Source organism: Parasteatoda tepidariorum, chromosome 3 (genome assembly GCF_043381705.1).
Source record: "Parasteatoda tepidariorum isolate YZ-2023 chromosome 3, CAS_Ptep_4.0, whole genome shotgun sequence".
Lineage (NCBI taxonomy): Eukaryota > Metazoa > Arthropoda > Arachnida > Araneae > Theridiidae > Parasteatoda > Parasteatoda tepidariorum.
In genome coordinates this window covers 83,726,953-83,739,283 of record NC_092206.1, presented here as the reverse complement: position 1 = coordinate 83,739,283, position 12,331 = coordinate 83,726,953, and the positions used below count along the sequence as shown (strand labels likewise).

At 34.1% G+C, this 12,331-nt stretch overlaps 1 protein-coding gene across 2 annotated transcripts in view; it reads right to left on the bottom strand.

Annotated features, from left to right (window-relative positions):
- The window catches only part of LOC107456042 (uncharacterized), a 55,975-nt gene extending 48,524 nt beyond the window's left edge, over window positions 1-7,451 (bottom strand). For both annotated transcript variants that reach the window (XR_011636450.1, XM_071178908.1), the window contains exons 1-3: window positions 7,327-7,451; window positions 5,727-5,802; window positions 2,505-2,630 (exon numbers count right to left, since the gene is read on the bottom strand). Coding sequence is in view for 1 of the 2 variants with exons in the window: in XM_071178908.1 (XP_071035009.1) it covers window positions 2,505-2,630; window positions 5,727-5,802; window positions 7,327-7,337 (213 nt within the window). In the remaining variant the exon portion in view is untranslated. The remainder of the gene's footprint in view (window positions 1-2,504; window positions 2,631-5,726; window positions 5,803-7,326) is intronic.
- Window positions 7,452-12,331: the final 4,880 nt, after the last annotated feature.

Here is a 12,331-nt window from a genome sequence, read left to right as displayed (position 1 = left end):
CTAGAGCCCCTGAATTAGACAGGCCGACTCATCATCTATTTTTGCTCCAAAGAGCTAACATAAGCACAATACTAACATAACGTTAACTTGCGAACTTTTTTGCTCCAATATTGCTTGATAGGTCAGCTCTGATAGTATAGGAGCCTTACTTTAGAATTAAATGATGTGTTACGTCAAGCGCTCAGGTATCATAATTTTGATCTAGTTGCGCTTCTATGTCATTTTGATTTATGTTGCTAAGTTAACTTTCAAAAAATTCTATGACTGGCAACAGCAATTTTATTTTTTAAATAGTTTATTTTTATTTCTTTTAGGATTCGTTTTTTTTTTTAGCGAAATGTTTTTTTAACCTAACAGAATTCTTTGCCGACTGTTTTCTCTATGAATGAAGAAAATAAAGTAAATATTTAACTGTTGTGAAAAGAATCTTATTTAGTTGTACAAAGTACTTCAGCCAAAATTTGGGAGCCACGTAAGAGAATTATATATATTAGATCAGAAACACATCATTAAAAGGCAGAATGCTTTGGTGTTTTCAAAACAAAGCAAACGTTGCCACCGGCGGAAAAGAAATACAGCCAAAATTTGGGAGCCACGTAAGAGAATTATATATAATAGATAATATTAGTGCCATTGGTTAGTATAGTTTCAGACAGCATTAAAAATGTACCCAACTTTTACTGACGTGAATCATATTTGTAAGTTGAAGACATACATTTAACTAATATTTTCGTCCTTCAATTTTGGAAGGTTTTAAAATGTTTTTAAGAGTCCAGATTTTTTACTGATTTTTGAAATTAAGTTGTACTGTATTTATTTACAAGAATTACCATTACAACTTTGTAATAGTTTTTATTTGGGGACCCCTTATATTTAGAGATTTTAAAATAAACCAGTATATATGGAAATGAACCAAGAACCAAGCACAAACAGAAGTTGCATTATCCAAAATGAACGCTGTAGAAAGCAAAGAATATCATGGTCACCAAGAGCAGGATTTCAGCATAATTGAACAAAATTAATCGCCTCACCAAGGGGCCCCCGATTCTACAACTGTATTAAAATCACTTCTAACTTTGCTAAAGCGGCAAAACGGTAAGGAATAAATTTCTTTGCTGCTTGCCATTGAATGAAGGGAGAGCAAACCTCGTGATTTAAAAACCTTTCTGTCAGGAGTAGGAATATCAGTCGTCACAAAAGGTTTTGGATGCCGGTGAGGAAAGATGCTTCAATAACTGACTCTCACAGAAAGATATTCTGTATTTTATACACGAGGTGACCTCCGCTAGTCCCCTCTCCATAGCTCCATCATTGGTATTGTACTGACAGCCTGGTGGTAAAAAACCAATAGACTTGCTCTCACCGGTGTCAACGAAGCCACAAGTGGGTATTTGTTTCCTCTGAACGGGTTCAGGGATACGTTGACCACACCACAATGTCTAATACAATGTTGATTCCATAATGTTTAGTAATCAGGAACATTTAAGTAAGGATAATTCTCTCTCTCTCGCCCTAGTGAAACGTTCCAGTTAATATGGAAAATTAAGATAATGATAGGGTTATCAGACTTAAGGTCCTCTGATCAGATATTAATTACCTTCGAATGAACTGGAGGAGAAACGAAAGGCGTAATATTCTTTTCACGGAGGAGTCTAGTTTTTCTGCTCAACCTGATAATAGGCGTATTTTCATCTGGAGGGAACGTGGCACTAGAAACAATCCTGCGTTCGTGCACGAAAGTGTAAGATTTTGCAGTGGGAGAGTAATGGTCTATGATGGCATCTCTATTGATGGACGTAAGAATCTCTATATCATTCGAAATGGAGCTCTGACCGGTTATCGATATAAGGATGAGATCCTGAGACTTATTGTAGTCCCTTACGCTGCAGCAATTGAAGATGACTTTATGTTACTGGCCGATAATTGCAGTCTACATCGTGCTAAGTTGATGAATGATTTCCTTCTGGAGGGATGAATCATACGAATGGATTGGTCAGCGTGTTCTCCGGACATGAACCCAGTAGAACATGTTTGGGACATTCAAGACAGACTAATTTCTGGGTGCCTACCACCCCTACGAACTCTTAAAGAACTAGAAAGAGCTCTTCTGGAGGATTGGGACAGAATACTCCCAGCCCCTCATAAATAACCTCATTGACTCGATGCTTCAAAGGTGTTTAACGTTGCTGGCCTGTCCGGGGAAACCATGTCCCCTACTGAGAACGATTTTCTTTTAAGGAAATACTTTTTTGCTTTTTCTCCTCATGGGCACAAATAGTGTTTTTTTTTCTGTTGTATCCAAATGCTCGATAAAACTCATTTTTCTGACAAACAAATGTTTTTTCTCATCTCATATAGTCTACAACGTCTGTCGATAATGTATCAATCATTCAAACAATTCTCCAGGTGCAGAATCAACCACAACCTCGATAATTGTTTTGAGCAGTGTATATAATTGGACCAACAATCGTTAGAATCTTGGTTCTTAAACTGAAATGGCTTACCTTTCTGGAGCTGAACTTGTAATAAAGAGCCAGCATAATGCAAGTCAGGACGTCCAGCGTGTCGATAATGGAGGCTCCAATCCACATGCCCAAGCATCCCCCGAAACTGCTGATCAATTCTGTCGGCTGAAAGAGGAATATAAGGTTGTCATTAAATCTATATGCTGATAGAGATTTAAAAATAAGGAAATGAAGCAAAGCACTTTAAAAAGAAACATTTTTAATTGTAAACTTGCATTTAGAATCTTTAATGATTTCGCGACATGAATAGGGTTCTGGTTTTAATAAAGGATTCGGAAAATTATATAGATTTTGAAAATTTTCTTCAGTTAATCAAAATTCGGAGGTCATTTCTTCTATGCAATTACAATGAACTTAGAATACGATATAAAACAAAATAGCTCCTGTCGGTACTTTTTCTCAATAAAACCTGAAGAATGTACTCTGGTTTCTACTATTTAAAAACGATGGAAATTATAAAGAACAATCTGTTTTATGTACCGGGTGTCATAAAATTCAAAGGAGGTGATAAAAGGTGGACATCTACTATTTTTAAAGGATTGGAATAATAAAGAAAAATCTGTTTTATATACCGGGTGTCATAAAATTCAAAGGAGGTGATAAAAGGTGGACTTCTACTATTTTTAAAAGATTGGAATAGTAAAGAAAAATCTGTTTCATATACCGGGTGTCATAAAATTCAAAGAAGGTGGACTTCTACTATTTTTAAAAGATTGGAATAATAAAGAAAAATCTGTTTTATATACCGGGTGTCATAAAATTCAAAGGAGGTGATAAAAGGTGGACTTCTACTATTTTTAAAAGATTGGAATAGTAAAGAAAAATCTGTTTCATATACCGGGTGTCATAAAATTCAAAGAAGGTGGACTTCTACTATTTTTAAAAGATTGGAATAATAAAGAAAAATCTGTTTTATATACCGGGTGTCATAAAATTCAAAGGAGGTGATAAAAGGTGGACTTCTACTATTTTTAAAAGATTGGAATAGTAAAGAAAAATCTGTTTCATATACCGGGTGTCATAAAATTCAAAGAAGGTGGACTTCTACTATTTTTAAAAGATTGGAATAATAAAGAAAAATCTGTTTTATATACCGGGTGTCATAAAATTCAAAGGAGGTGATAAAAGGTGGACTTCTACTATTTTTAAAAGATTGGAATAGTAAAGAAAAATCTGTTTCATATACCGGGTGTCATAAAATTCAAAGAAGGTGGACTTCTACTATTTTTAAAAGATTGGAATAATAAAGAAAAATCTGTTTTATATACCGGGTGTCATAAAATTCAAAGGAGGTGATAAAAGGTGGACTTCTACTATTTTTAAAAGATTGGAATAGTAAAGAAAAATCTGTTTCATATACCGGGTGTCATAAAATTCAAAGAAGGTGGACTTCTACTATTTTTAAAAGATTGGAATAATAAAGAAAAATCTGTTTTATATACCGGGTGTCATAAAATTCAAAGGAGGTGATAAAAGGTGGACTTCTACTATTTTTAAAAGATTGGAATAGTAAAGAAAAATCTGTTTCATATACCGGGTGTCATAAAATTCAAAGAAGGTGGACTTCTACTATTTTTAAAAGATTGGAATAATAAAGAAAAATCTGTTTTATATACCGGGTGTCATAAAATTCAAAGGAGGTGATAAAAGGTGGACTTCTACTATTTTTAAAAGATTGGAATAGTAAAGAAAAATCTGTTTCATATACCGGGTGTCATAAAATTCAAAGAAGGTGGACTTCTACTATTTTTAAAAGATTGGAATAATAAAGAAAAATCTGTTTTATATACCGGGTGTCATAAAATTCAAAGGAGGTGATAAAAGGTGGACTTCTACTATTTTTAAAAGATTGGAATAGTAAAGAAAAATCTGTTTCATATACCGGGTGTCATAAAATTCAAAGAAGGTGGACTTCTACTATTTTTAAAAGATTGGAATAATAAAGAAAAATCTGTTTTATATACCGGGTGTCATAAAATTCAAAGGAGGTGATAAAAGGTGGACTTCTACTATTTTTAAAAGATTGGAATAGTAAAGAAAAATCTGTTTCATATACCGGGTGTCATAAAATTCAAAGAAGGTGGACTTCTACTATTTTTAAAAGATTGGAATAATAAAGAAAAATCTGTTTTATATACCGGGTGTCATAAAATTCAAAGGAGGTGATAAAAGGTGGACTTCTACTATTTTTAAAAGATTGGAATAGTAAAGAAAAATCTGTTTCATATACCGGGTGTCATAAAATTCAAAGAAGGTGGACTTCTACTATTTTTAAAAGATTGGAATAATAAAGAAAAATCTGTTTTATATACCGGGTGTCATAAAATTCAAAGGAGGTGATAAAAGGTGGACTTCTACTATTTTTAAAAGATTGGAATAGTAAAGAAAAATCTGTTTCATATACCGGGTGTCATAAAATTCAAAGAAGGTGGACTTCTACTATTTTTAAAAGATTGGAATAATAAAGAAAAATCTGTTTTATATACCGGGTGTCATAAAATTCAAAGGAGGTGATAAAAGGTGGACTTCTACTATTTTTAAAAGATTGGAATAGTAAAGAAAAATCTGTTTCATATACCGGGTGTCATAAAATTCAAAGAAGGTGGACTTCTACTATTTTTAAAAGATTGGAATAATAAAGAAAAATCTGTTTTATATACCGGGGGTCATAAAATTCAAATGAGGTGATAAAAGGTGGACTACTACTATTTTTAAAAGATTGGAATAGTAAAAAAAAATCTGTTTTATATACCGGGTGTCATAAAATTCAAAGAAGGTGGACTTCTACTATTTTTAAAAGATTGGAATAATAAAGAAAAATCTAATTTATATACCGGGTGTCATAAAATTCTAAGGAGTTGATAAAAGGCGGAAAAGTTACCATAGAGAAAATCCGATATACGCTATAAAACAACTATAAAAAGTGATTTTTAAATGTTAGGCATTTTTTAAAACAAAATAGCTTTAAAAGTAAAATTGAGATGGATCATTATTGGTAAATAACATTGATCCTTAAACATGTTTTAATAGATTGAATTAAAATTGAAATGGATCATTGTTGGTAAATAACATTGATCCTTAAACATGTTTTAATAGATTTAATTAAAATTGAAATGAATCATTGTTGGAAAATAACAATGATTCTTGAACATACTTTAATAGATTGAATTAAAATTAATATAATGGAATAAAAATAATCACCTGTATGCGTGGAACAGAAAACAGTTCGTTGAGACGAAATGCATTAAATTTGATGACGAGAGATACATTACTCATCCTAAAAAAATGAAAAAGTACTATAATTTAAAAATTATATATCTATTTCTTCTAAGAAAATAGTAACACTATTTTTTATTTGAAAATTAAAATGCTTTTCACCCATTGAAAAAATCTGTCGAAAAACAAGAGAAAAAGAAAAAAAACCTCAATTCGATTAGAAACGCAAATAAATCATTCCCTCCAACCGTAAATGAGTTTTCACAGAATCGGAATTAGTCCATTCACTTTGAGTGTCTGAAATGAGAAGTTAAATGGATGGACTTGGCCAATCGAAATGATATTTACCGTTTTTTTCTTCATTAGTCTGCAGACACGTGACATGATATAGGGCTTTTATTCATTTATTATTCGAAATAAAATGTGTGGCACAATTGAAGATTCTGACATATAACTTAAGATTTACTATTTTGAAGAAAAATGTTTTTATACATCTGTTTTTGTGCAGAACTGTAGTTTCATCTATTCGACGCATCAACTTCATTGCTAAAATAGACGCTATAAATATTGAGCAGGAAAGAGTGTTATCTTTGATCAGAAAGTAGATTTCCAAATAACTTAATGGAATTTAGTAAAAATTTATTCAAACCAATAATATATGTTTTGTGAATGTCTTGCACTTAATTTTTGAAAGTGAGGAGAATGGTGGTTCACCATATGTTGCAGCATTGAAATCTTTACATCACTTTTCCTTAAAACTTATTAACCCTTTCCTTCTAGCTCCCGTGAAAATGACGGGGTGAGGTTTCACCCTCTATTTCTCGCTCCCCTGAAATTTCCGGGCTGGAGTGTTCAGTAGTAACGCGCCAATAGGAATAAAACTAATTCATTTCTTTTTCCAGGAAAACATTTTATTTCTCATTCTATACACCATATGACAGTACCAGGATATTTTTTAAGGTAATTGTAGATAGTTAGTTAATTTTAAACTAGATGTAAGCACTAATTAAATACGTGTATTTGGCAAAATAGGCACTTTTTTGACAGTTTTCTTGAAAATTAACCGATCTTTAAGGTGTTAATGGTTTGGAGTTCAGTTTGAATATGAGTGAAATAAATCATGTTCAAAAAAGGTTTAGCGAACCTGAAATAGACTTCATTTTAGGAAAATTCTAAGGAATATTTTGTTAACACCTCTTTCGAAATTCACGCGGTGTTGTGACAAAGGTTAGGTTAAAATGAACATGCATTTTTATTTTCAAGTGATAGTTAATTTTATACATTAGATGTCGACATCAATGTTGTGTAAATTTAATAGTTAGTTAAATACGAGATCTTACGTGAAAAATCAATTCGGGCCGAAATCACATGCTTCAGATTGCAAGCCCCATTGTCTTGTTACTTGCATGGAGTGATACAACTTCATTAAGATGACTTTAGTATGTATCATGTTAATTTGAGTTGAAAATTAGATAACACGCATTTAAAGTTTAATTTAAATTTAATGATTAAAATATTCTTGATTACATATTGATACCATAACATTAAGTAATACAAAAAGGGGAAAGGAGCTCGGATTACTCACCAGGGAGTCATATCTAAATCTAGTCACCTTCCAACAGCTAGGCAAAACTTCTACTGATTCCTAAATGGATGCAACCCCTACAGCAAGAAGGGACTTCGCCAAACTCACCCTTTGGCACACTTTGTTGATGTTTTTGGCGCACTTACTATTTTGGGATTCCTTGCTCTGCATCATCCCTCCCCCGTCGTCATATCTAAATCTAGTCACCTTCCAACAGCTAGGCAAAACTTCTACTGATTCCTAAATGGATGCAACCCCTACAGCAAGAAGGGACTTCGCCAAACTCACCCTGTGGCACACTTTGTCGATGTTTTTGGCGCACTTACTATTTTGGGATTCCTTGCTCTGCATCATCCCTCCCCCGCCGTCATATCTAAATCTACTCACCTTCCAACAGCTAGGCAAAACTTCTACTGATTCCTAAATGAATGCAACCCCTACAGCAAGAGGGGACTTCGCCAAACTCACCCTTTGGCTCACTTTATCGATGTTTTTGGCGCACTTACTATTTTGGGACTCCTTGTTCTGCATCAGGAGCAAGACGAATCTTAAAGTGATATTCAGTCAATTTGTCCTTCACAGACAGGAATCACTCGTAATGACAGTCTCAGACAAGTACTCTGTGAATGCTTGGGATTTTATGAGAGACTCTGTTTCTGGAATTTGTATTAATTACTCAGGTTATATTTGTATTTTGTTAGAGTGCTGAATTGGGTGTCCCTTTGGTTTCGGCTGAACCCCGTTTCTGGATCATTGACTTTACTTTCATTGACTTCACTCTTCCGCAAATTTAGTTTTCCGATTGATTTATTTCAATATGTATGGTCAAAAATAAGAAAGGCTTTCGATTGTAAGGTTCGATACATCCAATTGTTTGAGTGGAACAACAAAGATCGGGCAAATATGCACAGAAAGTAGTGAAGGTTGGAATATCAAAGCTGGTAATCAAATACAGCAGTTCAAAGAATCACTTTTATTATTCTATTCAGATAATTAGATGTATCAAAAACTTTGTTTTGTTTACAGTAGTTGAAGTAGTATTTTATTGGAGTCAATATAGAGCTGCACTATGGGTGTTTGCAACACCCTTGAAGATGACATGACTGGACTTCTCAATTTCTCTGCAGAAGAAGTGGTTGCCAAGCTGTTTTAGCAAGACGACCTGCGCATGACGACACAAGCATCTTACGGTGGGACAGTTTAACAATACCTTCGATTCCTGCACTGACTAATCAAAGTGGTCACCTACCTGCTACTGAGTGCTACTAGTGATGAGTGCTACTAGTGATCTACTGAGAATCGTGTCTTACAATTAGTCTATTTTGGGACAATTATGTTTACAATCTTCTGATTTTCGAGTTAGTCTTTAGATGTGACGTCATAAACTTCACTATAAGCATAAAAACTTAATATATTGTAATTTGTATGGTCCACAGGAAATTGTGTTTGTGCTACCTGAACCTGTTGCATATACCTTAAATGGGTACATTGTATGTAGTGAGACTGATTCAATGCAAAAATAAGCCTACGCTGTTTTATTTTGCAAGGCCTAATAGAAATAAGGATTTATATTAAATTCTAAAGAGATTTGGTATGAGTCAACCGTAGTTATGATTTCAAATATAAGTTCTTAGGAGTTTTATTTTCATAACATTTAAATAAAAGAAAAGCATTTTATCTATATAAAAACTTTAAATGGTGAACTAACAAAGCATAGTTGTTATAACTACATATACGGAATGAAGAACTTCTTAATATGGTGGCTAGACCTGTTTCCTACAGAATATTTATATATTAGAAAATAGCATCGATGCGTATTATCTATCTGCTACAGGATAATTACCAGTGAGACGGCACATATATATATAAGAAATATTTTATTTTATACTCACTGACACCAAGGAGACACTTCGTAAAAATTGGATGAATTACACTGAAAAAATATTTGAAAAGAAAATATCGAAGATATTCTTGCAAAAAAATCTACTTTTTACTTTATACTAATAATCATACACTACCATTTTTAAATAAACACTAAAATATATTGAAGAGGAATTATAAAAAGAATACAATGAATAATTTATGGGTCGCAAATTTCGTTCACTCAACATAATTAGAGCAAAAGTTACACGACCGGACAATCTCGCTAGCCGTAAGATAAACCGAAGGCGCCTCTTTCGAGGAGGGAAAACATGTAGAGAGTGCAACGCTGAAGCAACTAACTTTGTTCATTTCGACGAAGATGGATCGATCAGAGGATAGCCTTCCAATGGGATGAACCGGGCTTGAATCCCAAGCAATGGTTGGTCGATAGGAATTCCGCATCCGGCTTGCACCGATCCCTCTGCTGACGTTAAATATCGTCAGAGGTAAACGGATCATGGGTTAGAGTATCCTTTCTAACCTAGTAAAATTAACCTTGGAAGGTTTGGGGTTTTTCCTCACCATGTAACGAAAATGCGGCTTAGTTCCATCAAAAAGTCCTCCACAAAATTTCGACGAAGCATTTCCGTGATTAGTTTCTTCTCCCTGTCATGCAGCATTCAATTACTGCTATATTTTCCAGAAAAAGTACAAAAAATCGATATAGAAATGAAGAACTATTGCAAAAAACAGCCTCGATTGATCATTGACTATTAGTAAATGTAATTATATGAGTGTGTGTGTTGCTAAGCGGCACACCACGCAGTTTTCTAGAGTAAGGATGATCATAATACTTTATATATACTGGGGAACCCCATTGATTTGCCTCCCTTCAGAAGGAACAAGTGCGCTCTTATATTAACACAGTCTACAGCGACTCGATCTTCCTTTGCTCAACTCCTTCCTTAAGGTCTGATATTCTTTATACTAATGTTTGTTTATGGTTAGTTGAAAGTTATTTGTGGCACTTACAACTTTGTTTATAGAAGGCATTCCGTTGGTGTTTAAAGGTAAATTAATGCGGCGGAAGCTGTTATCATGAGGCTGATACCTACGAAATGCAAATTCTAATCATGAAAGCCTAAACCGTATTCAGTTTTGACCCATCACTAGCAAACAGTAGTTTATCTAATTTAAGAATAATTTTTCTCAGACCATATAGCAGTGTTCAAAATTAAGAGAATTTGCATAATTTGTTGAATTTCCTGAAAACAACTGGATTGAATGTTCTACTGCTTCGAAACAAAGATGTAAATCTTGTGTGTCAAATACATAAGCGTATATGTGCGTGGGTAGAGCCTTTAGAAGAATAGTATAAGAATGGCAGAATCTGCTTGCACATCTAGCCAAATTTCTCGGTGCTTTTTGCAGCAGAAAAAGCCAATTCTTTTAATTTCATTTCAATCTACAGAACGTTTAGATGATGAAGAGAGCGGTAAATTAATGGAAATAGTTTTTGGACTTCAGATCTATCGAGAGAAAGCCTAGTCAAGGCCGGTCAAAATCCACAACAGTCAATGAAAACGAGTATTTGTCGAATACATTGTGGTAAATAACAGAAATGCTTCTCAGCGTGACCTCTATGCGGTCCCAGAAAGTCGAGTTTCCAGGATTACTGTCTCCAGATGGATGCACGAGAGCAGATTGTTTACAAAAACACCATTACGCCCCCCTGACTTTTGTTAAAAGAAGAATCTGTATACGATGGTTCAGAAATTGAAACATGAGTCAGCCTAAAATTTAGACTGACACTGGGCTAACTTTAGGCCCTAAATGTGTCCCAACGAGCTCTCATATGAAGTAATCTACACTCTAATGTTCGAGAAATATACTATTATGGCGGTTTGCTGTTCTCAGCAGACATAATGCTTAATTCATGCTCCGTGTCTTCGAAAAAGGTATTGGTGTGAGGGTTGAGTCCTATGTTCGCCATTTCAAGAGTGCAGTTCGTCCTGATTTCATTTTAATGGAGGAAACCACACGCCGCACCATTTCTAGTGGGTGAAGATATTCACCGGATGGCCAGCCGAATCTCCAGATCGCAACCCTATAGAGCATGTCTGGGACGCTTTGGGAAAGGCAATTGCACATGTAGCCCCCTCCAAGAGCCAGCTAGTGCCTAAAAACAGTATTTCTGGACGATTGGGATAAACAGTCACAAGAACTCATAAACTACCTTATTTGCCGCCTGAAATCACATTATAAGGTCTGTATATCAGAACGAGGGGGACATACCCCCCATTGAAATTTTTTTAAATTCAATTCTGCAACAACTATTTGATAGCACACTACTCTGGTGAGTGTTACGTATGATCATGCGTCAGTATTACAACCGTATAATGGTTATAATTTTATTTTTGTACTATATCAACTTAACGAAACCAACGTTCAAACCAAATTTTATTAAAATTTGTCCTGTAGATCTGGAGATAATCCACCTAATATAAAGAATTCTCTTAATTTGGAACACCGGTTTAGATTGAATTGCTATTTGTTTTAATATATTAATTTTTCGGAGGTTTTTTCTTCTTCTGAAATCAACTTTTATGTTTTGAAAGCTTGTCACGCCCCGTATTACCCCTTTTAAATTAAAAAAAAAACAAGTGTTATTTCTTAAATAACTGCTACGTAAGTTTCATAAATTATCAATATATAATTTTTCGTTCTGTTGCTCAAATAATATAAAACACTAAAGGAAATAAAAACACTGAAGTTGATGGTTTCTAGAACTTCATAGCAGTTGTGTAAGCAAATATCATTTAGAAGAGAGCACATTTAAATTAACAGAAAAAATTATACTTTTTGAAATGAATAGGTGGGTCTACTATAGCGTGGGAACTGTGGAATCTCAGAAAGGATTGTGACTATCTATCTTATTATATAAAACGCTAATACGTATGTATCAATAAAACCGATGATATTTCTTTTCTCGCGTTGGCAACAGTTTTCATTTTTAATTGATAGGCTTCGGCCCGCAAGAGCACGTAGTGAGCATCATATGGCTAATCTATATTATATAAAACGCTAATACGTTTTAATTGATAGGCTTCGGCGCGCAAGAGCACGTAGTGAGCATCATATG